Consider the following 23,865-nt stretch of genomic DNA (forward strand, 5'->3'; position numbering starts at 1 on the left):
ATATTGTCATTCATAAGTGATAGCAGGTGTACTCAAAGTTTCATGGACTTGAGAGGTACTCTTGATCATAAGATTTAATGTATGATGTATGATGTTTTCTATTATACTTAAATGTATACCAATCCGTATCTAATTTCCGATTATACTGAGGTGAAATCCACTAATCGTTTGTGTGCAAGATTGTGTAGGAAATATTTTCAATAACATGCAGGTTTAGAGCGCGCTAAAACGGAGAACAAAGATATGACCTAAATTATAAATGCCTTGTGAAGGCTAGTCTTGATATGCATGCCTCGTGGAGGAGGCTATTAATGCAAAATGTCGAGGGGGATGTGCTTAAGCCCATAAGGGAGTCACCTAGGGAGGTAACCCAACTTCTGTGATTGGAGATCCCATGAAGGAAGTTCAATGTGGTAGAAACAATCCATACTGCGTGACTCATATAGCACTGATAAAATTATGGAGATATCCTTGAGATATTCTTCTGCTCATCCCTAAGGCAAAAGTGCTATTTTATGTGACGTCAGGAAGGGATTTATCCCTGAATGAGTTTCGAGGCGGGCAAACTCCCGCAGGGTACAGGTCACATGTACTCTTGGAGAACTCACCTAAGTGAGAGACGTCGTGAGGCCGCGACTATGAGAATTGGGCTATTCTCTAGTAACTCTCATGAGAATCAAGATTAGCGCATGGCCATAAATAGCGCTACCCCGCATCCAAGTCTCAACTAATACTATGTGTGGGATATGTTGAAGTTTGGTCAAAGGTGCCGAGTTCAATACTGTGTACACTCAGGTTCCTCAAATGGAGACTATCATCACTAAGTGAAGGTTCAAGCCCGGAAGGCACCTACACCTATTACATAGTATTATATTGCCATATATATTATATATTTTTCACTGTTTTTTTTGTCACGGTAAAATTTTAAAAACCTTGTGGGGGATTGTTGGAATTTTAAAAGGTTTTAAAAATTTAACCGTTTTATTTAATTAATTATTTTGGCTGTTTTATTTGATTTATTGTGGGGGTTATAAATATTTAATATTCATGTTTTATTTCTGGTTGGTGAATGCCTTAATTTTTGGTTGGTGAACTTTTATGGTTGGTGAAGGTTACTTGTTTTTTGATGCCTATAAAAGGCCACTCCTCCTTCACATTTGAGACACACACATTACACCATCAGAATATCACATACCACAATCACCACCATAAACTGATTCTCTCCTTTTCTACTTTTATATATATTCTCTACTTTATATTATTATTTTGGCAATGGTTCTGTGACTTGGATACCCATATCCGTCTATGAACGTGCTCATAGCGGATCTTGAGTTTGTGTACAAGGGGTCGTATCTTGGAGTCTTGTAGACCGTCAGTACCTGCACGTAGGGAGGCTACAAAGGCTTTAGGACAGCGTCTTTGACGTGCTTCACCGTACCAAACTCACCTTCTTACTTATTATTTATTTTCCTTTTACTTACCTATTATTTTGTTTTCTTCAATTTCGTTATACCTTAAAAGCTTTCCTATTTATTTATATGTTATTTATAATATAATATTTTTTTGTGTTTGGCTTTACGGAAAAGGAAAACTATATTTTTTATATTTTTTATAACAGAATGTGGATTGAAGGGCCTTACATTGCACTCCAACTCTGGCTAGAGAAGGATGTGTGGGTCAGAACCGGATGCCTCACTGGTTTAGGCCCCGAATACGATGACATTATCACCAAGATTTTGGAGTCTCAACCCGAATACCTCACTGGATGAGTAAACATTTGCTACATCCAGCGGTGACTTCCTGGACTCTGCCCTCTAAATGCATTGGAAATAGCAAGGTATAGTAGAAGAACCGCAGAGTTGTCACTTTACAGTTTGAAGTACCTATTTTTTTCAGTGGCATGTTCACAAGTTGTGCTAATGCAGATTTCTTAAGGCTCTAGGAGCTCCAAGAGGTGCATGGATATACAGCGCAGGAGGTGAGGCATTTGGGGACTGACAAAGGAGATGTTGGGCGAGACGGAGAACTTCAGCTCTGGCTGCCATTGACTACATTGTCTCTCTGAGCAAGTGATATCTTTGTACCTTCAAATGGTGGAAACATGGGCCGAGCAATGCAGGTAAGAAATACCTTCCAGAAGTTTCTATGGTACATCAGATGAACAAAAAAAGTACGAAATTCAAACAAAAAGTAGGAAACTCCTACTTGAGTTGAGCCAATGTGGAAATGGGGCAGGCAGCTGAGCCTGAGAGCTAGGACTCCATGTGTGCAAACCATATGTTTACAAACTAGCTACTCCAACAATACTGGATGATGGAGACAGAGCAGTACTTCACTGGTTAAAATCTCTACTTTGACACGTGTCATAATAACATTGGCGCTGAATAACAGTACCATTTCATATTGTTCCCAATCGCCTGCTTCTATTGACCAAAAAATTAAAAATTAAAAATTAGAAATAGACTTTTAAAAAGAAAATCGCATGCTTCAGACCTTGTTAGCTTACCGGGATCCCCCTCCAGAGACCCTACTCTGTAATTCAATAGCCGATCGTCCCCAATCACTCCGGCTATTTCTCCGATAAGGTACGTCTCTCGTACATACATACATAGCTGACGTATATATCAATCATTACCATCATCACGGTAGTTGTGGGCGTTTTAGAACTATGTTAGAGTTAGGGGTGGGAGTAGGTACCGTCCGCATCTGAGTTTTCAGGCCAGTGAGAGCATTTCTAGCTGAGTTTTCAGGAGCAAGTTTCGTTACAGGCAGATTGGTGGCAAATTCACTTCTAATAGTCATGGGCCTGTTTGGTGGGCTTGCCCACACCAAGCCTTCTCCTCGAATCCAATCTTCATCATATCACCCCGATAAAACTAGGTTCTTCACCAATCACCTACGGCGAACTTGAGCTGTTTCCAGCGAACCTCACCCATCTCTGGCTCAAACCATGTCATCTCCGATCTCTTGTTTCTTTTCTGGACTTCTTCGTCATAAGTGATTCTTCTGTGGTCGATGTCTCCTTCGTCCCCTGTGCTTCTCCTTCATCGTCTTCGCCGATTAAGATCTTGCGTTTTGTTTCGATTGCCATGTGAGTTTTAATGATTGAATTCTCTGACAATATTTGAGATTCTTTTAGGTTAGGATAAAGCTTGAATTTTTCATTTGATCATACAATATTGAATTTGGGTTTGTTTCCCTTTTACATTTCACGGGTATTTGCAATGTTTAAATGTCTGTACATGTGTGTGTGACTGAGACTGCAATTGGGTATATCGTTTGAAGTTCTAGTTTTGACTTTTAACTGCTTCAATGATTTCTGATGTTCATTTAAGCAATTAAACAATAATTTGATTCTCTAATGCATTCGTTGTTTCGACACATGGAAATTGAATTCTTGTTGTGAAAATGAAAATTTTCATATGGTGGTTTTGTTCTTCTCAGAGTGGATCAAAGATTGATACGGCTTTAACCCAATTGCTGGGAGAAAAAAAAAAAAGCTTGTGAAATAGGCAAACTCCTTCTCACAGTGAGTTTATGTTTTCGCATACTTGCTATATGATATCGGTTGGGGTCATCTCCGGGAGTTAAGAATTTGGCATAGCTGGTATGGTCAACTGGTTTCAAGTTAAAACACCCTGATTAGCTAGCTCCTCAGTTGAAAAGTTTGTTTGTTTGCCAGTGTTCAATTTTCATGTCTGAAATAGCAATTTTTAGCATTATCCAACTTCTTTATCCCATGTAACACCAATCATAAGATAGGATTAAAGATGTTAAATATGATCCCGTATAATATAGTACTATGTAATAATCCTATCCAATCCTGCATGCCAAACAAGGCCTATGTTCAGATTTTACCCATATGTGCTGCTGGCACTGTATCTTGTCATTGTTGAATTGTCTTTTTCTTCTTCCAACTTTACAGAGATTCTAAGCGGCAGTTATCAAATATGGCATTCCGAGCATTCTTGAACAGTCCAGTTGGTCCAAAAACAACTCACTTTTGGGGACCTGTTGCAAACTGGGGCTTCGTTGCCGCTGTATGCTTCACTTCCATAATTTCTAAAATGCATTTGATTTCAAATGAGGTTTCTTGGTTTTTGACTAATTCTGATCATAACGGGTTGATTTAACAGGGATTGGCGGATATGAACAAACCTCCAGAAATGATTTCTGGCAACATGACAGCAGGTCCAAAATAACTGGTTTTCAAGGATGTAAGTTATTTTCAGTATATATTATGTGGCAGGAGTAAATTTAATTTGGATTTGGTTCTGCAGCAATGTGCGTTTATTCTGCATTGTTTATGAGATTCGCATGGATGGTACAGCCTCGCAACTATCTACTTTTGGCATGCCATGTCTCAAATGAGACTGTCCAACTCTATCAACTCTCTCGATGGGCAAGGGGTCAGGGGTAAGTGACAAGCTGATTTTATCATCAATTTTATTTTAAATATATGATAAAATGACAAATTGCTTTCTTTAGTTGAGTTGTCAATTGCCTAAAAACACAATATCCGGAGATTTATTGTTATTTGCTTGCTTCATTATAGGTACTTTACCCAGAAGAAGGATGAACCAGTGTCCGAGTAGCTTGCTGCTTCTTTCATTCCCTTCCTGGTTCATTGCGTAAAACAGAAGATACTGCCACCACCACCTACACTCCATGTTCTTGAAGAACCAGTAGAAGCAACTTCTGCGGCAGATTTATTCACTTCGAAGGATCTCATGCTTGCATTTCCTTTTGTTGTACACGTAAGCAAAGTGCAAGACCCAACAGTAGACAATAATTGAAAAAAGATCCATAGCTGTATGCACTGAGGGAACAATACCCCTGATTTTAAATAAATAAAAACTTCTGGAAGAAATCAGTGACTGTGACATAAGAATATAGCAAAATTGGAGACATCTCTCAAAACGTTAAACTACTAATTTATTTATGTTAATAATAATGTTTCTTCAACCACGCAGTTTTAATATCAATGTGTTTTGTGGATCATCTTTGCAAAAAATAAATAAAACTAGATGAATCAGAAAATATTTTTGTTTACAGTATTTATGGCTGGTAAGGATGAGATATAATAGTCCCTTCACCCCCACCATGTTGGAAGAGCTTGAGTCCAATAATCACAAATCTTCCATTGGGCTCTACTAATACTCCATGCCTTGATTTGTTTACTTGTGGAGGAGCTTGAGCAAGGGCTGCATCGACCAAGGCTCTATGGCAGGCGTCACCCATCTGTGAAAGCTCAATGCAACAGATCATTTCCTGGTCAAAATCGTCGCCATACAGCACGTTATTATGTATTATGTTTCCACAGTTATTGCGAATTCTTTTTCGGCATTCCGATAGAGAAACTGTCGTTGAGGTTGAGGCTGGTGCTGCAACTTCTGCTTCTGCAGCTGCAGGTGGTGATGAGCTTATTATTATCATTATTGTTCCAATCACCAACACCAAAATTGTATTGTTGAGACTTGGCATTATTTTTATTTTGTAGAATTCTATTACTTTTCTTTTGATTTTTATTTGGATTTGGATTTTGATGGCAAACAAAGTGTATTTATCGGCCAAGTATTGATGATGAATTTATTTCCAATTGATCTGTTAAGCGTCATATAACTCATGAGTAAGTTAAACTAATTCATTTCACTAATGACGTTATTCGTCCATTATTCGGCTTTCTTTGTTAAATCAATACCAAGCAAAGTAGTTAATGAGTTGTGTTAATGTTTATTTGTGTTAATAGTTTTAAGAAGAGATAATATTTATTAGATCAATTAAAAAGTACATAAGAGCCATATCGATTAGCAATACGACAGACACGGGTAAATTTTAGAGTCAACTCTACAGCTGAAATAATCTGGAGAGAATAAATCGCAAAGAACTTGTATAAAAACCCCTATCTACCGTCTAAATTGTCCTAGATCAAGTCAGTTGCTTTAAGGACAAAACCTGGCGGCTAACCGGCATAACTCTCCTAGAGAAACTAGACCACTTAGCAAATTCAACAAATTTTTTGGGAATTACAAGAGAAAACCGGACAAGTCATAGAGTTTCTGAACTTTAATAACAAACTACACCAAATCTTAGAAACCAAACAACACTGACTAAAGGAACATCAACACTTTGCTCTACAATTGATGCATAACCAAAGTCAGGAGAGAAGAGCATCATGGTCTGTCAAGGTATGGGAGAATACCGAAAATCCGATGAGAAATAAACCCTTAGTTCTGAAACTTGTCGTTCTAATTGTCCTCCACCCTCTGCCACAAACTTTGTTGTGAAAGTCCCACGGGATCAAAGCCAGCCACAACCAAGTATGCAGTAAAGAAAAACATTTTATTTAAAAAAATCAAAAGAAGCAAGAAGAAAGCAGGGGCAAGAAAGGGGTATGGGAAGCCACCGACCCCAAAGGATTTCTTCACTTGTTTTCTTTCTGAGTTTTTTGGTTTTTTAGAAGGATGAACTATATTATTTTGGGTGCATTTTAGAAGCCATAGCAGGTTGATTGCTTGATTGCTGATTTCTTTTGACCAATTTTGCTAAATTTCTTTGATCATAACTAACCAAACAAACTGAATGATTTAGATTGTAGTGGTACTGAGAGAGATGAACATTTTTAATTGTATTGCTTTCAAATATATAATCAAAATTGATCACTAAGATGTAAAATAAACACATAATTGTGTTGATAAAATTCGTCAAAGCCTCCCATTTATTTAGTTTGAAGATATAATAATGTGGGGAGATTTTGATAAAGATCGATGAGAAATGGTGATACGAAGTCATAAAGCCAAGTAGTACAAAAGGCCCACTGTGATGTACTAATATTCAAAGCCTTCGTTTTGTTTACGTTGGGAGGCTTCACCCATCTCCCAAAGCACCATGCAACATATATATTATTACGCATTTCGTTTCTTGAGTGTTGGAGACTGAGAATCAAGACAATGGATCATGTTTGTGTAATTAACTCATCACAAAACGTTATACTAGTAATTAATTTATTAATTTTAATAATAACGCTGGATTTTCTTTGTTCATTTAATACCAAGCAAATTAGTTGAGTTGGTGATTTTGTGTTTTTTAGTGTTAAGACATGATCACACGCAAAATTATAAAAATAAAGTTAGGTATACTAACACTAAGGTCAAATTAGCGACTTCCAAGTTCCAACCAACCGTTGATGAATAGCAAACAAATGGATAAACAAGACTTGGTCAATGCAGTGCAGCTCTTCTTGCACCACCTCCTCCAAAAGCAGACAAATCCAAGTCTTTGCGTTTGGCTAAATCACAATGATTTGGCTCAATTATTATATATCTGACTGGCTCAATCCATACAACTCAAATATAAAATAAAGGATCCTCAAGATCCACCTACCTACCATGATTACTGTCTGGCTGTGGCTGAGCTCCAATTCTAATCAACCATGGCGACCCAAACAAATCCCAGCCATAGGGATAGGATCGATCCAATGAGCGGCTACTGTCCACAAACCAAGACCTTCCACACTCTCCGACCTCCGGTCCCACTCCCGCCTCTCTCCCAACCCCTCTCCATCACCCATTTCGCTCTCTCCCTCCTCCAATCCTCTGCGGCCGCGCCCACCACAACCCTCCTCATCGACTCCGAGTCCGGCATTAACCCAATTGCTGGGATAAAAAAAAAAAAAGAGCTTGTGAAATAGGCAAACTCCTTCTCACAGTGAGTTTATGTTTTCGCATACTTGCTATATGATATCGGTTGGGGTCATCTCCGGGAGTTAAGAATTTGGCAAAGCTAGTATGGTCAACTGGTTTCAAGTTAAAACACCCTGATTAGCTAGCTCCTCAGTTGAAAAGTTTGTTTGTTAGCCAGTGTTCAATTTTCATGTCTGAAATAGCAATTTTAAACATTATCCAACTTCTTTATCCCATGTAACACCAATCATAAGATAGGATTAACGATGGTAAATATGATCCCGTATAATATAGTACTATGTAATAATCCTATCCAATCCTGCATGCCAAACGAGGCCTATGTTCAGATTTTACCCATATGTGCCCCTGGCATTGTATCTTGTCATTGTTGAATTGTCTTTTTCTTCTTCCAACTTTACAGAGATTCTAAGCGGCAGTTATCAAATATGGCGTCGTCGTTCCGAGCATTCTTGAACAGTCCAGTTGGTCCAAAAACAACTCACTTTTGGGGACCTGTTGCAAACTGGGGCTTCGTTGCCGCTGTATGCTTCACTTCCATAATTTCTAGAATGCATTTGATTTCAAATGAGGTTTCTTGGTTTTTGACTAATTCTGATCATAACGGGTTGATTTAACAGGGATTGGCGGATATGAACAAACCTCCAGAAATGATTTCTGGCAACATGACAGCAGGTCCAAAATAACCGGTTTTCAAGGATGTAAGTTATTTTTAGTATATATTATGTGGCAGGAGTATAATTTACTTTGGATTTGGTGCTGCAGCAATGTGCGTTTATTCTGCATTGTTTATGAGATTCGCATGGATGGTACAGCCTCGCAACTATCTACTTTTGGCATGCCATGTCTCAAATGAGACTGTCCAACTCTATCAACTTTCTCGCTGGGCAAGGGGTCAGGGGTGAGTGACTAGCTGATTTTATCATCAATTTTATTTTAAATATATGATAAAATGACAAATTCCTTTCTTTAGTTGAGTTGTCAATTGCCTAAAACACAATATCCTTAGATTTATTGTTATTTGCTTGCTTTATTATAGGTACTTTACCCAGAAGAAGGATGAACCGGCGTCTGAGTAGCTTGCAGCTTCTTTCATTCCCTTCCTGGTTCATTGCCGAAAACATAAGACACTGCCACCACCACCTACACTCCATGTTCTTGAAGAACCAGTAGAAGCAACTTCAGCGGTTGGTTTATTCACTTCACTTCGAAGGATCTCATGCTTGCATTTCCTTTTGTTGTACCCAACAGTAGACAATAATTGAAAAAAGATCCATAACTGTATGCACTGAGGGAACAATACCCCTGATTTTAAATAAATAAAAACTTCTGGAAGAAATCAGGGACTGTGACTTAAGAATATAGCAAAATTGGAGACATCTCTCAAAACGTTAAACTACTAATTTATTTATTTTAATAATAATGTTTCTTCAACCACTCAGTTTTAATATCAACGTGTTTTTGTAGATCATCCTTGCAAAAAATAAATAAAACTAGATGAATCAGAAATATTTTTGTTTACAGTATTTAGGGCTCGTTTTGGAGTGATTTTGGATAGGCCAATAATCACTTTTATTTAGGAAAAAATCGGGGTAAGGATGAGATATAATAGTCCCTTAACCCCCACCATGTTGGAAGAGCTTGAGTCCAATAATCACAAATTTTCCATTGGGCTCTACTAATACTCCATGCCTTGATTTGTTTACTTGTTGAGGAGCTTGAGCAAGGGCTGCATCGATCAAGGCTCTATGGCAGGCGTCACCCATCTGTGAAAGCTCAATGCAACAGATCATTTCCTGGTCAAAATCGTCACCATACAGCACGTTATTATGTATTATGTTTCCACAGTTATTGTGAATTCTTTTGCGGCATTCCGATAGAGAAACTGTCGTTGAGGTTGAGGCTGGTGCTGCAACTTCTGCGGCTGCAGGTGGTGATGAGCTTATTATTATCATTATTGTTCCAATCACCAACACCAAAATTGTATTGTCGAGACTTGCCATTATTTTTATTTTGTAGAATTCTATTACTTTTCTTTTGATTTTGATTTGGATTTTGATGGCAAACAAAGTGTATTTATCGGCCAAGTATTGATGATGAATTTATTTCCAATTGATCTGTCAAGCGTCATATAACTCATGAGTAAGTTAAACTAATTCATTTCACTAATGACGTTATTCGTCCATTATTCGGCTTTCTTTGTTAAATCAATACCAAACAAAGTAGTTAATGATTTGTGTTAATAGTTTTAACAAGTGATAATATTTTATTAGATCAATTAAAAAGTACATAGAGAGCCATATAGATTAGCAATACGACGGACATGGGTAAACTTTAGAGTCAACTCTACAGCTGAAATAATCTTAAGAAAATAAATAGCAAAGAACTTGTATAAAAAAACCCCTATCTACTGTCTAAGTTGTCCTAGATCAAGTCAGTTACTTTAAGGACAAAACCTGGCGGCTAACCGGCATAACTCTCCTAGAGAAACTAGACCACTTAGCAAATTCAACAAAATTTTTGGGGATTACAAGAGAAAACTAGACAACTCATAGAGTTTCTGAACTTTAATAACAAACTACACCAAATCTTAGAAACCAAACAACACTGGCTAAAGGAACATCAACACTTTGCTCTACAATTGATGCACAACCAAAGTCATCCAGATATGCCAAGAGGAGAGAAGAGCATCATGGTCTGTCAAGGTATGGGAGAATAACGAAAATCGGATGAGAAATAAACCCTTAGTTCTGAAACTTGTCGTTCTAATTGTCCTCCACTCTCTGCCACAAACTTTGTTGTGAAAGTCCCACGGGATCAAACCCAGCCACAACCAAGTATGCAGTAAAGAAAAACATTTTATAAAAAAAAATCAAAAGAAGCAAGAAGAAAGCAGGGGCAAGAAAGGGGTATGGGAAGCCACCGACCCCAAAGCCTCCCATTTATTTAGTTTGAAGATATAATAATGTGGGGAGATTTTGGTAAAGATCGATGAGAAATAGTCATACGGAGTCATAAAAGGCCCACTGTGATGTACTAATATTCAAAGCCTTGGTTTTGTTTACGTTGGGACTCGGGAGGAGGTTGTGCAAGAGCTGCATGCATTCACCAATTCTTTGTGGCAGGCTTCACCCATCTCGCAAAGCACCATGCAACATATTATTACGTATTTCGTTTCATTCCCAATCCGACACTGAAATCCGATACAGAGTTTCTTGAGAATCAAGACAATGTGTATTTATATATAGGCCGACAAAGTATGGATCATGTTTGTGTAATTAACTACTAGTAATTAATTTATTAATTTTAATAATAACGCTGGATTTTCTTTGTTAATTTAATACCAAGCAAATTAGTTAGTCATTTGCGTTTGTGTTTTTTAGTGTTAAGACATGATCACACGCAAAATTATAAAAATTAAGTTAGGTATGCTAACACTAAGGTCCTCAAGATCCACCTACCTACCATGATACTGTCTGGCTGTGGCTGAGCTCCAATTCTAATCAACCATGGCGGACGAAACAAATCCCAACCATAGGGATAGGATCCATCCAAAGAGCGGCTACTGTCCACAAACCAAGACTTTCCACACTCTCCGACCTCCACTCCCACTCCCGCCTCTCTCCCAACCCCTCTCCATCACCCATTTCGCTCTCTCCCTCCTCCAATCCTCTGCGCCCGCGCCCACCACAACCCTCCTCATCGACTCCGAGTCCGGCCGCCATGTCTCGTACGAGAACTTCATCGGTCAAGTCCACTCCCTCACTCTCTCCCTCCAGTCCCTTGCCCCCGCTCTCTCCAAAGGCCACGTGGCGTTCATTCTCTCGCCTACTTCCCTCCATGTCCCCGTGCTCTATTTCTCCCTCCTCGCCTTAGGCGTCGTCGTTTCGCCCGCTAATCCTATCGGGTCCGAGTCCGAGATTGCCCACCAGGTCCGACTCAGCCGACCCTCCATCGCTTTCGCCACGTCAGCAACCGCTCACAAGCTCCCCAGGGACGAGCTCCGCACCATAATCCTCCTGGACTCACCCGAGTTCCTGTCCATGCTCAATCAGGTCGGATCATCCGACACCCGACCAGACTTCGGAATCGAGGTTAGCCAAACCGACTCGATGTCGATTCTCTTCTCATCCGGCACCACCGGACGAGTCAAAGGCGTTCTCTTGACTCACCGCAACTTCATCGCCCAACTAGCCGCCCACGCGCAGCGACGCGAACCCGACCCGACCCTACCCGATGAGCAAACCGTCTCGTTGTTCACGGTGCCTCTGTTCCACGTGTACGGGTTCTTCATGCTGGTTCTGGCCGTGACGATGGCCGAGACCTTGGTTTTAAGGGAGAGGTTCAATTTCGAAGCGATGCTGAGGGCCGTGGAGAGGTACAAGGTCAGCTACATGCCGGTGTCGCCGCCGCTGATCGTGTCTCTGGGGAAGTCCGAGCTGGCTCAGAAATACGATCTCAGCTCGCTTCGGCGTATCTGCTGTGGCGGCGCGCCTCTGGGGAAGGAGGTTGCTGAGAGATTCACTGAGAAATTTCCCAATGTGGAAATTGTGCAGGTCAGAAAATCAAATTATCCGTTGTCGGAATTATGTACGGCAGTTTAAATTTAGGCGGTTGATTTTATTTTAATATATATTATTTAAAAGGAATGGGGATAAGGGTAATTGAGGAGCTTCTGAATCTAGCAAGGTCAATGTGTGTGAGTGGTTGCTTTTGTGACCAAATAATACCAAAATGGAAATGGGGGTTGCTTCCGTGACAAATGCTTGAATAATATTATGGTTTGTTCAGGGATACGGTTTGACCGAAGGGGGAGGGGTTACGAGGATGATAGACCCGGAAGAGTCAAAACGGTATGCTTCTGTGGGCCGCTTATCCGAAAATATGGAAGCCAAGATTGTTGACCCCGAAACCAGAGAGGCCTTACCTCCTGGCCGGATGGGCGAGCTGTGGCTGCGAGGTCCAACAGTCATGAAAGGTAAGTGTCCAACATTGCAGAAATAGCCATGAGCCGTGACACCATTACCTTTTTGTTAGTGTGAGTGAGAGACAATGTAGTTTCAAATCTAACTGATCTTTGTAAAACCATTTGCAGGTTATATAGGAGATGACAAGGCAACTGCAGAGACCTTGAGCTCAGACGGGTGGTTGAAGACTGGTGATCTTTGTTTCTTTGATGATGAGGGGTTCCTTTACATTGTTGACAGGTTAAAGGAGTTGATCAAGTACAAGGCCTATCAGGTGATTGCAAGTGAGATCCTTTGAGAGTTAAACTCATGACAAAGATTGTTGTATAAGTATTTGATCAGTCCATTGTTGTTTGGTCTCTCTATGTCCGGAACAAATTGCAGGTACCCCCAGCTGAGTTGGAGCCTATACTTCAATCCCATCCTGACATTGCTGACGCTGCTGTGATTCCGTATGTATCTAGTACCATGACATTCTTTGCTTGTGAAAAAGCTAGTTTCTTTTCATGTTCTATGGCATCAATCTTGGAATTGATGACTGTAATCTCTTATTTGCCACGTTTGAAAATGTCATTTCTTAAAAGTTTAGAAGTACTTACCTGAGAAAAGAAAATACTCAAGAACATATGAAACATTGAAGCAGAAAAAAAATTTATATGAGGTGAAGAAAATGTTCATGGATATTTTGCTGATGATATTGCCCCCACTGTCTTGCATAGTTAAGTAGCATGGTCACATGGTGGAAGATTCTGAAAGAATTTGCAGTACATCTCATGTATCTGTTTACCTCCTCAAGGTATACTAGTTCTGATTTCTGCTCGATTGCGTTTCTGAAGCAGGTATCCCGATGAAGAAGCAGGGCAGATTCCCATGGCCTATGTAGTTAGAAAGCCTGGAAGCAATATCAATGAGGCTGCAGTTATGGATTTTGTTGCAAAACAAGTATGCTCCTGAATACTTGTAAAAAAATCCGCACTTCCAGTTCTCTTGAAGTTGTATGTTACAGGCCATCACATTGAAGTTGGTTTCTTATTGCAGGTTGCACCCTACAAGAAGATTCGACGTGTATTGTTTATCAACTCGATTCCAAAATCTCAGGCAGGAAAGATCTTGAGGAGGGAGCTCATTAGTCATGCTCTATCTAGCCGTTCATCTATCTCATGATTTACTTATTCACAACAAAGGAAGAAAGCTTGCCGAGCATTGCATTCCAATTCAACATATCAACTTGTTTATGTTCTTTAGCATGTAAACACGCAATCTTGGAATTCACAGTTGGATATTTTTTCTGATCAGATCCTTATGTTTCGTTTCTTTTTCCCCTGTCCACATTATTTGGGTCTTGTATATCCAGAACATTTTTCTGTGAGATAGTTTGAAATTCATCATTAGCCCCTTCGTGCTTAATGCACTGTACCTTAAAAAATATAGAACAAACAAACCCCGATAAAACTGAAGGAAGTTGAGGTTCCACCCCAAAACCAATTGGCAATGAGGGGAGTAGCCCAACTCCTTATAAGCCCTTGCTAGGTTTCTCAACTTTCCAATGTGGGACTCTTTTACCTTCGCATTCTCACAAAAACTAGGTTCTTCACCAATCACCTCCGGCGAACTTGAGCTGTTTCCAGCGAACCTCACCCATCTCTAACCAAACCATGTCATCTCCGATTATTTCTTTTCTGGACTTCTTTGTCATAAGAGATTCTTCTGTGGCCGGTGTCTCCTTCGTCCCCTGTGCTTCTCCTTCATCATCTTCGCCGATTAAGATCTTGCGTTTTTTTTTTCGATTGCCATGTGAGTTTTAATGATTGAATTCTCTGACAATATTTGAGATTCTTTTAGGTTAGGATAAAGCTTGAATTTTTCATTTGATCATACAATATTGAATTTGGGTTTGTTTCCCTTTTACATTTCACGGGTATTTGCAATGTTTAAATGTCTGTACATGTGTGTGTGACTGAGACTGCAATTGGGTATATCGTTTGAAGTTCTAGTTTTGACTTTTAACTGCTTCAATGATTTCTGATGTTCATTTAAGCAATTAAACAGTAATTTGATGCTCTAATGCATTCGTTGTTTCGACACATGGAAGTTGAATTCTTGTTGTGAAAATGAAAATTTTCATATGGTGGTTTTGTTCTTCTCAGAGTGGATCAAAGATTGATACGGCATTAACCCAATTGCTGGGATAAAAAAAAAAAAAAAGAGCTTGTGAAATAGGCAAACTCCTTCTCACAGTGAGTTTATGTTTTCGCATACTTGCTATATGATATCGGTTGGGGTCATCTCCGGGAGTTAAGAATTTGGCATAGCTAGTATGGTCAACTGGTTTCAAGTTAAAACACCCTGATTAGCTAGCTCCTCAGTTGAAAAGTTTGTTTGTTAGCCAGTGTTCAATTTTCATGTCTGAAACAGCAATTTTTAGCATTATCCAACTTCTTTATCCCATGTAACACCAATCATAAGATAGGATTAAAGATGTTAAATATGATCCCGTATAATATAGTACTATGTAATAATCCTATCCAATCCTGCATGCCAAACAAGGCCTATGTTCAGATTTTACCCATATGTGCTGCTGGCACTGTATCTTGTCATTGTTGAATTGTCTTTTTCTTCTTCCGACTTTACAGAGATTCTAAGCGGCAGTTATCAAATATGGCGTTGTTCCGAGCATTCTTGAACAGTCCAGTTGGTCCAAAAACAACTCACTTTTGGGGACCTGTTGCAAACTGGGGCTTCGTTGCCGCTGTATGCTTCACTTCCATAATTTCTAAAATGTATTTGATTTCAAATGAGGTTTCTTGGTTTTTGACTAATTCTGATCATAACGGGTTGATTTAAAAGGGATTGGCGGATATGAACAAACCTCCAGAAATGATTTCTGGCAACATGACAGCAGGTCCAAAATAACTGGTTTTCAAGGATGTAAGTTATTTTCAGTATATATTATGTGGCAGGAGTAAATTTAATTTGGATTTGGTTCTGCAGCAATGTGCGTTTATTCTGCATTGTTTATGAGATTCGCATGGATGGTACAGCCTCGCAACTATCTACTTCTGGCATGCCATGTCTCAAATGAGACTGTCCAACTCTATCAACTTTCTCGCTGGGCAAGGGGTCAGGGGTAAGTGACTAGCAGATTTTATCATCAATTTCATTTTAAATATATGATAAAATGACAAATTGCTTTCTTTAGTTGAGTTGTCAATTGCCTAAAAACACAATATCCTTAGATTTATTGTTTTTTGCTTGCTTTATTATAGGTACTTTACCCAGAAGAAGTATGAACCGGCGTCCGAGTAGCTTGCTGCTTCTTTCATTCCCTTCCCGGTTCGTTGCCGAAAACATAAGATACTGCCACCACCACCTACACTCCATGTTCTTGAAGAACCAGTAGAAGCAACTTCTGTTGCAGGTTTATTCAATTCGAAGGATCTCATGCTTGCATTTCCTTTTGTTGTACACGTAAGCAAAGTGCAAGACCCAACAGTAGACAATAGTTGAAAAAAGATCCATAACTGTATGCACTGAGGGAACAGTACCCCTGATTTTAAATAAATAAAAACTTCTGGAAGAAATCAGTGACTGTGACATAAGAATATAGCAAAATTGGAGACATCTCTCAAAACGTTAAACTACGAATTTATTTATTTTAATAATAATGTTTCTTCAACCACTCAGTTTTAATATCAATGTGTTTTTTAGATCATCCTTGCAAAAAAATAAATAAAACTAGATGAATAAGAAATATTTTTGTTTACAGTATTTAGGGCTCGTTTGGGAGTGATTTTGGATAGGCCAATAATCACTTTTATTTAGGAAAAGATCGGGTAAGGATGAGATATAATAGTCCCTTCACCCCCACCATGTTGGAAGAGCTTGAGTCCAATAATCACAAATCTTCCATTGGGCTCTACTAATACTCCATGCCTTGATTTGTTTACTTGTGGAGGAGCTTGAGCAAGGGCTGCATCGACCAAGGCTCTATGGCAGGCGTCACCCATCTGTGAAAGCTCAATGCAATAGATCATTTCCTGGTCAAAATCGTCGCCATACAGCACGTTATTATGTATTATGTTTCCACAGTTATTGCGAATTCTTTTGCGGCATTCCGATAGAGAAACTGTCGTTGAGGTTGAGGCTGGTGCTGCAACTTCTGCAGCTGCAGGTGGTGATGAGCTTATTATTATCATTATTGTTCCAATCACCAACACCAAATTTGTATTGTTGAGACTTGCCATTATTTTTTCCTTATATTTTTATTTTGTAGAATTCTATTACTTTTCTTTTGATTTTGATGGCAAACAAAGTGTATTTATCGGCCAAGTATTGATGATGCATTTATTTCCAACTGATTTGTTAAGCGTCATATAACTCATGAGTAAGTTAAACCATAAAATTTATTCATTTCAATAATGACGTTATTCGTCCATTATTCGGCTTTCTTTGTTAAATCAATACCAAGCAAAGTAGTTAATGATTTGTGTTAATAGTTTTAACAAGCGATAATATTTTATTAGATCAATTGAAAAAGTACATAGAGAGCCATATCGATTAGCAATACGACGGGCATGGGTAAACTTTAGAGTCAACTCTAGAGCTGAAACAATCTAGAGAGAATAAATCGCAAAGAACTTGTCTAAAAACCCCTATCTACCGTCTAAGTTGTCCTAGATCAAGTCAGTTACTTTAAGGACAAAACATGGCTGCTAACCGGCATAACTCTCCTAGAGAAACTAGACTACTTAGCAAATGTAACAATTTTTTTGGGAATTACAAGAGAAAACCAGACAACTCATAGAGTTTTTGGATGTTAATAACAAACTACACCAAATCTTAGAAACCAAACAACATTTACTAAAGGAACATCAACACTTTGCTCTACAAATGATGCATAACCAAAGTCATCAAGATCTGCCAAGAGGAGAGAAGGGCATCATGGTTTGCCAAGGCACAAGAGAATACCAAAAATCGGACGGGTTAACCATTAGAAGGATGACCTATATTATTTTGGGTGCATTTTAGAAGCCATAGCAGGTTGATTGCTTGATTGCTGATTTCTTTTTATCCCTTTTGCTAAATTTCTTTCATCATAACTAACCAAACAAACTGAATTTAGATTGTAGTGCTACTGAGAGAGATGAACATTTTGTGTAAAACTAACTCCAAAACTTTTGAATCGAAAACATGTAATTTTCATTATGAAAGATGTGCAATTATTTCCGAGTTGTAATTACTGTGAGTTTCTTGCTATTAGTTGTGTGAGGTTTTTTTTTTCTTCTAATCTTTCAATCTTCATGACTTATTTATTTATATATAAAATAATAAAAAATTATCGAGTTGTAATTTTTTTTTTTTGGTGTATTTACAGTTTCTCGAGTTGTAATAATTGCATCAACTCTTTGTTGGTTGAGTGTTTGTTTCTTGCGAGAATTCAAAAGTTGTATATGTATTGTTAGTTTTAGGCACACTATAGTTAATCTCTGACGTGTTCAGGGTTAGTAAATACCCTATTGTTGGTTTAGGTTAAGCATAATCCATCGCAAATTTATATTGCTTTCAAATATATAATCAAAATCAATCACTAAGATTTAAAATAAACACATATATTTAGTTTGAAAATATAATAATGAGGGGAGATTTTGGTAAAGTTCGATGAGAAATAGTCATACGGAGTCATAAAGCCAAGTACTACAAAAGACCCACGGTGATGTACTAATATTCAAAGCCTTTATTTTGTTTACGTTGGGAGGAGGTCGTGCAAGAGCTGCATTCACCAATTCTTTGTGGCAGGCTTCACCCATCTCCCAAAGCTCCATGCAACAATGCATATATATGCACTTTTACATCATCGCCATACATGTTATTACGTATTTCGTTTCCACAGTAATCGGTGATTCTCTTGCGGCATTCCGAATCCGATACAGAAATCGTCGGAGTTGCTGCAACTGCTGGTGCTGCTGATATGTTGTTATTATCATTGTCACGACGACCACTAATAAAATTATAATAGCATTTGGATAAATGTTGTTCAACTTTGTCATTATTATTAACTTAATACCAAGCAAATTAGTTGGTGATTTGTGTTTGTGTTTATTAGTGTTAAGACATGATCACATGCAAAAAAAAAAACAATAATAATGTTAGGGATACTAACACTACGGTCGGCACGTCTAAGTTAACGACTTCCAATTATCGATGAATAGCAAACAAATTAGTTAGTTAGTTATTTGTGTTTGTGTTTATTAATGTTAAATGGATCAATACTTGGCGTGCTTATAAATTCACATCTTCTTTCCTATCAACTAAAACGAAAAGTGGCCCATCGATTAGCTAAATTTGCTGTTTCTTTGCCTACAGCTTCATCATGGTTTTAGGAAAATTTTACCCTTTTTCTGCAGGGTATTCGTACATTTCCTATTTTCCTCAGTTTTGTATGTTTGGACGGGAATATTTATAGGGACCACACTGGATTCACTTGGATTGGCCTATATTATGGTGCAGTGTTGGACTAATATAAGAAGTTGAATAATATTGCGTCCAAAAACAGGTTGAATAATTTAAATATTACGATTTTGTATTTCGTCTGTATGTTTGGATTATTGGACTCTGATTGTTCTAATTTTTAAATATTAAATATTAATGTATACTACTCGGAAAATAATTACATATTTTATTTCATAAACAAAAAACAAAATACATGTCCTCAATTCAAAAAAAAAAAATATTGAGTTGAGCATCCGCAATGAGCTCCCTATAATTTAATGTTGAGCATGCGTTGTTTTATACATATTTTAGACTTGTTAACTCCATGAAGTTCTACTTTTAACTCTATTAAATTCTTGCTAATGGGGTCTAACCCAATGATAAAGGGTCTTGATCTTGTACACTAGATGTCTTAGGTTCAAACCCCCATCTTTGTTGTGTGAGTGGAAAAAACCTCATCCCCGATAATTTAGACTATCGCGTGTACGCCAAAAAAAAAACACATGATGAATATATACCTGCGCAATTGGCCTATATTAATACACAATTTTTTGTTTGTTAATCTCAAAGAAGAGAAGACTCGAGGGATTCTTTGTCATCAAAAGAAAAGGTTCTCACAAAAACAAAATAATGGCAAGGTTCAACAACGTTTATCGAAATGCTATTACAATTTTGTTGTTGATGGTTGTGACAATAATAACACCAACAGCAACAGCAGCAGAATGCCGCAAAAGAATATCTGATTATTGTGGAAACGAATTACGTAACAATATGGTGCATGGCAAGGATGTATTCGTGTACGTACATTGTTGCGTAGAGCTTTTAGAGATGGATGAAGCCTGCTGCCACCAAGAGTTGGTCAAAATGCAGCTCTTTTCTTGCACCACCTCCTCCAAAAGTAGACAAATCAGAGGCTTTGCGTTTGGCTCAATCCATACACCTACCTATATACTCGTGATTATTATATATCTGATGATCTCATCCTTACCAAAATCTCCCCTCCTTATTATTTTCCTTCTTTATAATATCATATATCTTCTTCATCATCACTTCCAACTACATATATAGTGATGATGAAGTTTGACAATTTAAATTTGTGAACAGAAAGCATTGGTGGATGCAGCCCTTGCTGAAGCTCCTCCACAAGTAAACAAATCATAGGCATGGGCGTGCATGGACGATTAAATCCTTTGTCACGAACCCTGCATATGTCAATGATTAAGTGGCGCCCACTCCCATGCGTATGCAACTGTTCCAAGCACAACTCAAATATAAAATAAAGGATCCTCAACCTCAAGATCCTCAAGATCCACCTACCTACCTACCATGATACTGTCTGACTGTGGCTGAGCTCCAATTCTAATCAACCATGGCGGACCAAACAAATCCCAACCATAGGCATAGGATCAATCCAATGAGCGGCTACTGTCCACAAACCAAGACTTTCCACACTCTCCGACCTCCACTTCCACTACCGCCTCTCTCCCAACTCCTCTCCATCACCCATTTCGCTCTCTCCCTCCTCCAATCCTCTGCGCCCGCGCCCACCACAACCCTCCTCATCGACGCCGAGTCCGGCCGCCATGTCTCGTACGAGAACTTCATCGGTCAAGTCCACTCCCTCACTCTCTCCCTCCAGTCCCTTGCCCCCGCTCTCTCCAAAGGCCACGTGGCGTTCATTCTCTCCCCTACTTCCCTCCACGTCCCCGTGCTCTATTTCTCCCTCCTCGCCTTAGGCGTCGTCGTTTCGCCCGCTAATCCTATCGGGTCCGAGTCCGAGATTGCCCACCAGGTCCGACTCAGCCGACCCTCCATCGCTTTCGCCACGTCAGCAACCGCTCACAAGCTCCCCAGGGATGCGCTCCGCACCATAATCCTCCTGGACTCACCCGAGTTCCTGTCCATGCTCAATCGGGTCGGATCATCCGACACCCGACCCGACTTCGGAATCGAGGTCAGCCAAACCGACTCGATGGCGATTCTCTTCTCATCCGGCACCACCGGACGAGTCAAAGGCGTTCTCTTGACTCACCGCAACTTCATCGCCCAACTAGCCGGCTTCCACGCGCTGCGACGCGAACCCGACCCGACCCTACCCGATGAGCAAACCGTCTCGTTGTTCACGGTGCCTCTGTTCCACGTGTACGGGTTCTTCATGCTGGTTCTGGCCGTGACGACGGCCGAGACCTTGGTTTTAAGGGAGAGGTTCGATTTCGAAGCGATGCTGAGGGCCGTGGAGAGGTACAAGGTCAGCTACATGCCGGTGTCGCCGCCGCTGATCGTGTCTCTGGGGAAGTCCGAGCTGGCTCAGAAATACGATCTCAGCTCGCTTCGGCGTATCTGCTGTGGCGGCGCGCCTCTGGGGAAGGAGGTTGCTGAGAGATTCACTGAGAAATTTCCCAATGTGGAAATTGTGCAGGTCAGAAAATCAAATTATCCGTTGTCGGAATTACGTACGGCAGTTTAAATTTAGGCGGTTGATTTTATTTTAATATATATCATTCAAAAGGGGTGGGGAAAAGGGTAATTGAGGAGCTTCTGACTCTAGCAAAGGTCAATGTGTGTGAGTGGTTGCTTTTGTGGTTAACAGAACTGTGATTAATTTGAATTAAGACTTTTCAGTTTTTAAAGCAAATAGTCAGTGACCAAATAATACCAAAATGGAAATGCTGTGACAAATGCTTGAATAATATTATGGTTTGTTCAGGGATACGGGTTGACCGAAGGGGGAGGGGTTACGAGGATGATAGGCCCGGAAGAGTCAAAACGGTACGCTTCTGTGGGCCGCTTATCTGAAAATATGGAAGCCAAGATTGTTGACCCCGAAACCAGAGAGGCCTTACCTCCTGGCCGGATGGGCGAGCTGTGGCTGCGAGGTCCAACAGTCATGAAAGGTAAGTGTCCAACATTGCAGAAATAGCCATGAGCCGTGACACCATTACCTTTTTGTTAGTGTGAGTGAGAGACAATGTAGTTTCAAATCTAATTGATCTTTGTAAAACCATTTACAGGTTATATAGGAGATGACAAGGCAACTGCAGAGACCTTGCGCTCAGACGGGTGGTTGAAGACTGGTGATCTTTGCTTCTTTGATGACGAGGGGTTCCTTTACATTGTTGACAGGTTAAAGGAGTTGATCAAGTACAAGGCCTATCAGGTGATTGCAAGAGAGATCCTTTGAGAGTTAAACTCATAACAAAGATTGTTGTATAAGAATTTGATCAGTCCATTGTTGTTTGGTCTCTCTATGTCCGGAACAAATTGCAGGTACCCCCAGCTGAGTTGGAGCCTATACTTCAATCCCATCCTGACATTGCTGACGCTGCTGTGATTCCGTATGTGTCTAGTACTATGACATTCTTTGCTTGTGAAAAAGCTAGTTTCTTTTCATTCTCTATGGATGACTGTAATATCTTATTTGCCACTTTTGAAATGTCATTTCTTACAAGTTTAGAAGTATTTACCTGAGAAAAGAAAATACTCAAGAACATATGAAACATTGAAGCAGAAAAAAAATTTATATGAGGTGAAGAAAATGTTCATGGATATTTTTGCTGATAATATTGCCTCCCCTGTCTTGCATAGTTAAGTAGCATGGTCACATGGTAGAAGATTCTGAAAGAATTTGCAGTATATCTCATGTATCTGTTTACCTCCTCAAGGTATACTAGTTCTGATTTCTGCTCGATTGCGTTTCTGAAGCAGGTATCCCGATGAAGAAGCAGGGCAGATTCCCATGGCTTATGTAGTTAGAAAGCCTGGAAGCAATATCAATGAGGCTGCAGTTAGGGATTTTGTTGCAAAACAAGTATGCTCCTGAATACTTGTAAAAAAATTCCAGTCTCTTGAAGTTGTACGTTACAGGCCATCACATTGAAGTTGGTTTGTTATTGCAGGTTGCACCCTACAAGAAGATTCGACGTGTATCGTTTATCAACTCGATTCCGAAATCTCCGGCAGGAAAGATCTTGAGGAGGGAGCTCATTAGTCATGCTCTATCTAGCCGTTCATCTAACTTATAATTTACATATTCAAACAAAGGATGAAAGCTTGCCGAGCATTGCATTCCAATTCAATATATCAACTTGTTTATGTTCTTTAGCATGTAAACACGCAATCTTGGAAGTCACAGTTGGATATTTTTCTGATCAGATCCTTATGTTTTGTTTCTTTTTCCCCTGTCCACATTATTTGGATTACTTGCATATCTAGAACATTTTTCTGTGAGATAGTTTGAAATTCAGCATTAGACCCTTTTGTGCTTGATGCACTGTACCTTCAAAAATATAGAACATGTTGGAGCATGAAATTTCGGGTCCTCCAACAAGTAATCTCGTAATCAATGTTGAGAGAAGCCGGACACCATCTACGATTGCCACCAATGAGAGGGGAGTACCTGCAAGAAAACTATTTGACGCTCAAGTCAGTGTTCGTTCAGGAATATTGCGTATAGTCAGAATAATCTCATACCTCTCTCCCCTTATGTTGGAGATTAGTTAGCCTTTTATAAGCATTGAACCCTTGGACTCCAAGTCCCATATCCCTTATTTATCTCCATGCTCAATGGTAGTGGATATCATGTCATTTAATTCCCTCCACTCCCTAAATTTAAGGTTCATGGGAAGTGGCTTGTTACTTGGACCTTAATTTTTGTTCCCACATCTGCCCCATTTTCTCTCTCTGAACACGTGTCTTGGGTGTAGAGAGAG

General features: G+C 39.5%; 5 protein-coding genes across 13 annotated transcripts; all 5 read left to right on the forward strand.

Annotated features, from left to right (window-relative positions):
- The first annotated feature begins 2,443 nt into the window (after positions 1-2,443).
- On the forward strand, positions 2,444-4,870 carry LOC110745205 (mitochondrial pyruvate carrier 1-like). Of its 6 annotated transcripts, none has more exons than XM_088253210.1 (6): positions 2,447-2,585; positions 3,445-3,607; positions 3,926-4,040; positions 4,137-4,191; positions 4,281-4,416; positions 4,556-4,870. In XM_088253210.1, exons 3-6 carry the CDS (start codon positions 3,951-3,953, stop codon positions 4,593-4,595), a joined length of 321 nt encoding a protein of 106 aa, XP_088109336.1. In that variant the 5' UTR covers positions 2,447-2,585; positions 3,445-3,607; positions 3,926-3,950; the 3' UTR covers positions 4,596-4,870. The 6 variants fall into 6 exon arrangements, with proteins under 6 accessions (XP_088109338.1, XP_088109336.1, XP_088109339.1 ...); XM_088253213.1 differs by having other exon boundaries at positions 3,445-3,529; XM_088253211.1 differs by lacking the exon at positions 2,447-2,585 and adding an exon at positions 2,950-3,091.
- On the forward strand, positions 2,460-15,798 carry LOC110745209 (mitochondrial pyruvate carrier 1). 2 transcript variants are annotated; one of them, XM_088253216.1, is made up of 5 exons: positions 2,460-2,585; positions 14,815-14,982; positions 15,301-15,418; positions 15,515-15,569; positions 15,659-15,798. In XM_088253216.1, exons 3-5 carry the CDS (start codon positions 15,326-15,328, stop codon positions 15,796-15,798), a joined length of 288 nt encoding a protein of 95 aa, XP_088109342.1. In that variant the 5' UTR covers positions 2,460-2,585; positions 14,815-14,982; positions 15,301-15,325. The 2 variants fall into 2 exon arrangements, with proteins under 2 accessions (XP_088109342.1, XP_088109343.1); XM_088253217.1 differs by lacking the exon at positions 2,460-2,585 and adding an exon at positions 2,966-3,091.
- On the forward strand, positions 8,114-8,822 carry LOC110745203 (mitochondrial pyruvate carrier 1-like). Its single transcript, XM_088253209.1, has 4 exons — positions 8,114-8,224; positions 8,321-8,375; positions 8,466-8,601; positions 8,740-8,822. Exons 1-4 carry the CDS (start codon positions 8,129-8,131, stop codon positions 8,777-8,779), a joined length of 327 nt encoding a protein of 108 aa, XP_088109335.1. The 5' UTR covers positions 8,114-8,128; the 3' UTR covers positions 8,780-8,822.
- LOC110745206 (4-coumarate--CoA ligase-like 9) lies at positions 11,091-14,074 on the forward strand. Of its 2 annotated transcripts, none has more exons than XM_088253207.1 (6): positions 11,091-12,256; positions 12,492-12,678; positions 12,796-12,941; positions 13,052-13,119; positions 13,504-13,609; positions 13,706-14,074. In XM_088253207.1, the coding sequence occupies exons 1-6, from the start codon at positions 11,210-11,212 to the stop codon at positions 13,829-13,831; spliced, it is 1,680 nt and encodes a 559-aa protein (XP_088109333.1). In that variant the 5' UTR covers positions 11,091-11,209; the 3' UTR covers positions 13,832-14,074. The 2 variants fall into 2 exon arrangements, with proteins under 2 accessions (XP_088109333.1, XP_088109334.1); XM_088253208.1 differs by having other exon boundaries at positions 11,092-12,256; positions 13,507-13,609.
- A 4,239-nt stretch (positions 15,799-20,037) lies between the features above and the next one.
- LOC110748328 (4-coumarate--CoA ligase-like 9) lies at positions 20,038-23,363 on the forward strand. Of its 2 annotated transcripts, none has more exons than XM_088253308.1 (6): positions 20,038-21,575; positions 21,864-22,050; positions 22,168-22,313; positions 22,424-22,491; positions 22,859-22,964; positions 23,053-23,363. In XM_088253308.1, exons 1-6 carry the CDS (start codon positions 20,526-20,528, stop codon positions 23,176-23,178), a joined length of 1,683 nt encoding a protein of 560 aa, XP_088109434.1. In that variant the 5' UTR covers positions 20,038-20,525; the 3' UTR covers positions 23,179-23,363. The 2 variants fall into 2 exon arrangements, with proteins under 2 accessions (XP_088109434.1, XP_088109435.1); XM_088253309.1 differs by having other exon boundaries at positions 20,042-21,575; positions 22,862-22,964; positions 23,053-23,357.
- The last annotated feature ends 502 nt before the right edge of the window (positions 23,364-23,865 follow it).

Source organism: Prunus avium, chromosome 5 (genome assembly GCF_965620075.1).
Source record: "Prunus avium chromosome 5, drPruAviu1.hap1.1, whole genome shotgun sequence".
In the NCBI taxonomy this organism is placed as follows: Eukaryota; Viridiplantae; Streptophyta; class Magnoliopsida; order Rosales; family Rosaceae; genus Prunus; species Prunus avium.

What these genes read in the sequence shown, in the direction of transcription:
- LOC110748328 (XM_088253308.1), top strand. Translation starts at nt 20,526, where the DNA reads ATGGCGGACCAAACAAATCCCAACCATAGGCATAGGATCAATCCAATG. An exon ending in AGGTCCAACAGTCATGAAAG is followed by an intron (nt 22,051 to 22,167) that starts GTAAGTGTCCAA and finishes AACCATTTACAG; the next exon opens with GTTATATAGGAGATGACAAG. An exon ending in GGGATTTTGTTGCAAAACAA is followed by an intron (nt 22,965 to 23,052) that starts GTATGCTCCTGA and finishes TTGTTATTGCAG; the next exon opens with GTTGCACCCTACAAGAAGAT.
- LOC110745206 (XM_088253207.1), top strand. Translation starts at nt 11,210, where the DNA reads ATGGCGGACGAAACAAATCCCAACCATAGGGATAGGATCCATCCAAAG. An exon ending in AGGTCCAACAGTCATGAAAG is followed by an intron (nt 12,679 to 12,795) that starts GTAAGTGTCCAA and finishes AACCATTTGCAG; the next exon opens with GTTATATAGGAGATGACAAG. An exon ending in TGGATTTTGTTGCAAAACAA is followed by an intron (nt 13,610 to 13,705) that starts GTATGCTCCTGA and finishes TTCTTATTGCAG; the next exon opens with GTTGCACCCTACAAGAAGAT.
- LOC110745205 (XM_088253212.1), top strand. Translation starts at nt 3,951, where the DNA reads ATGGCATTCCGAGCATTCTTGAACAGTCCAGTTGGTCCAAAAACAACT. An exon ending in ACTGGGGCTTCGTTGCCGCT is followed by an intron (nt 4,041 to 4,136) that starts GTATGCTTCACT and finishes TTGATTTAACAG; the next exon opens with GGATTGGCGGATATGAACAA. An exon ending in CGATGGGCAAGGGGTCAGGG is followed by an intron (nt 4,417 to 4,555) that starts GTAAGTGACAAG and finishes GCTTCATTATAG; the next exon opens with GTACTTTACCCAGAAGAAGG.
- LOC110745209 (XM_088253216.1), top strand. Translation starts at nt 15,326, where the DNA reads ATGGCGTTGTTCCGAGCATTCTTGAACAGTCCAGTTGGTCCAAAAACA. An exon ending in ACTGGGGCTTCGTTGCCGCT is followed by an intron (nt 15,419 to 15,514) that starts GTATGCTTCACT and finishes TTGATTTAAAAG; the next exon opens with GGATTGGCGGATATGAACAA. An exon ending in TTCTGGCAACATGACAGCAG is followed by an intron (nt 15,570 to 15,658) that starts GTCCAAAATAAC and finishes TTGGTTCTGCAG; the next exon opens with CAATGTGCGTTTATTCTGCA.
- LOC110745203 (XM_088253209.1), top strand. Translation starts at nt 8,129, where the DNA reads ATGGCGTCGTCGTTCCGAGCATTCTTGAACAGTCCAGTTGGTCCAAAA. An exon ending in ACTGGGGCTTCGTTGCCGCT is followed by an intron (nt 8,225 to 8,320) that starts GTATGCTTCACT and finishes TTGATTTAACAG; the next exon opens with GGATTGGCGGATATGAACAA. An exon ending in TTCTGGCAACATGACAGCAG is followed by an intron (nt 8,376 to 8,465) that starts GTCCAAAATAAC and finishes TTGGTGCTGCAG; the next exon opens with CAATGTGCGTTTATTCTGCA.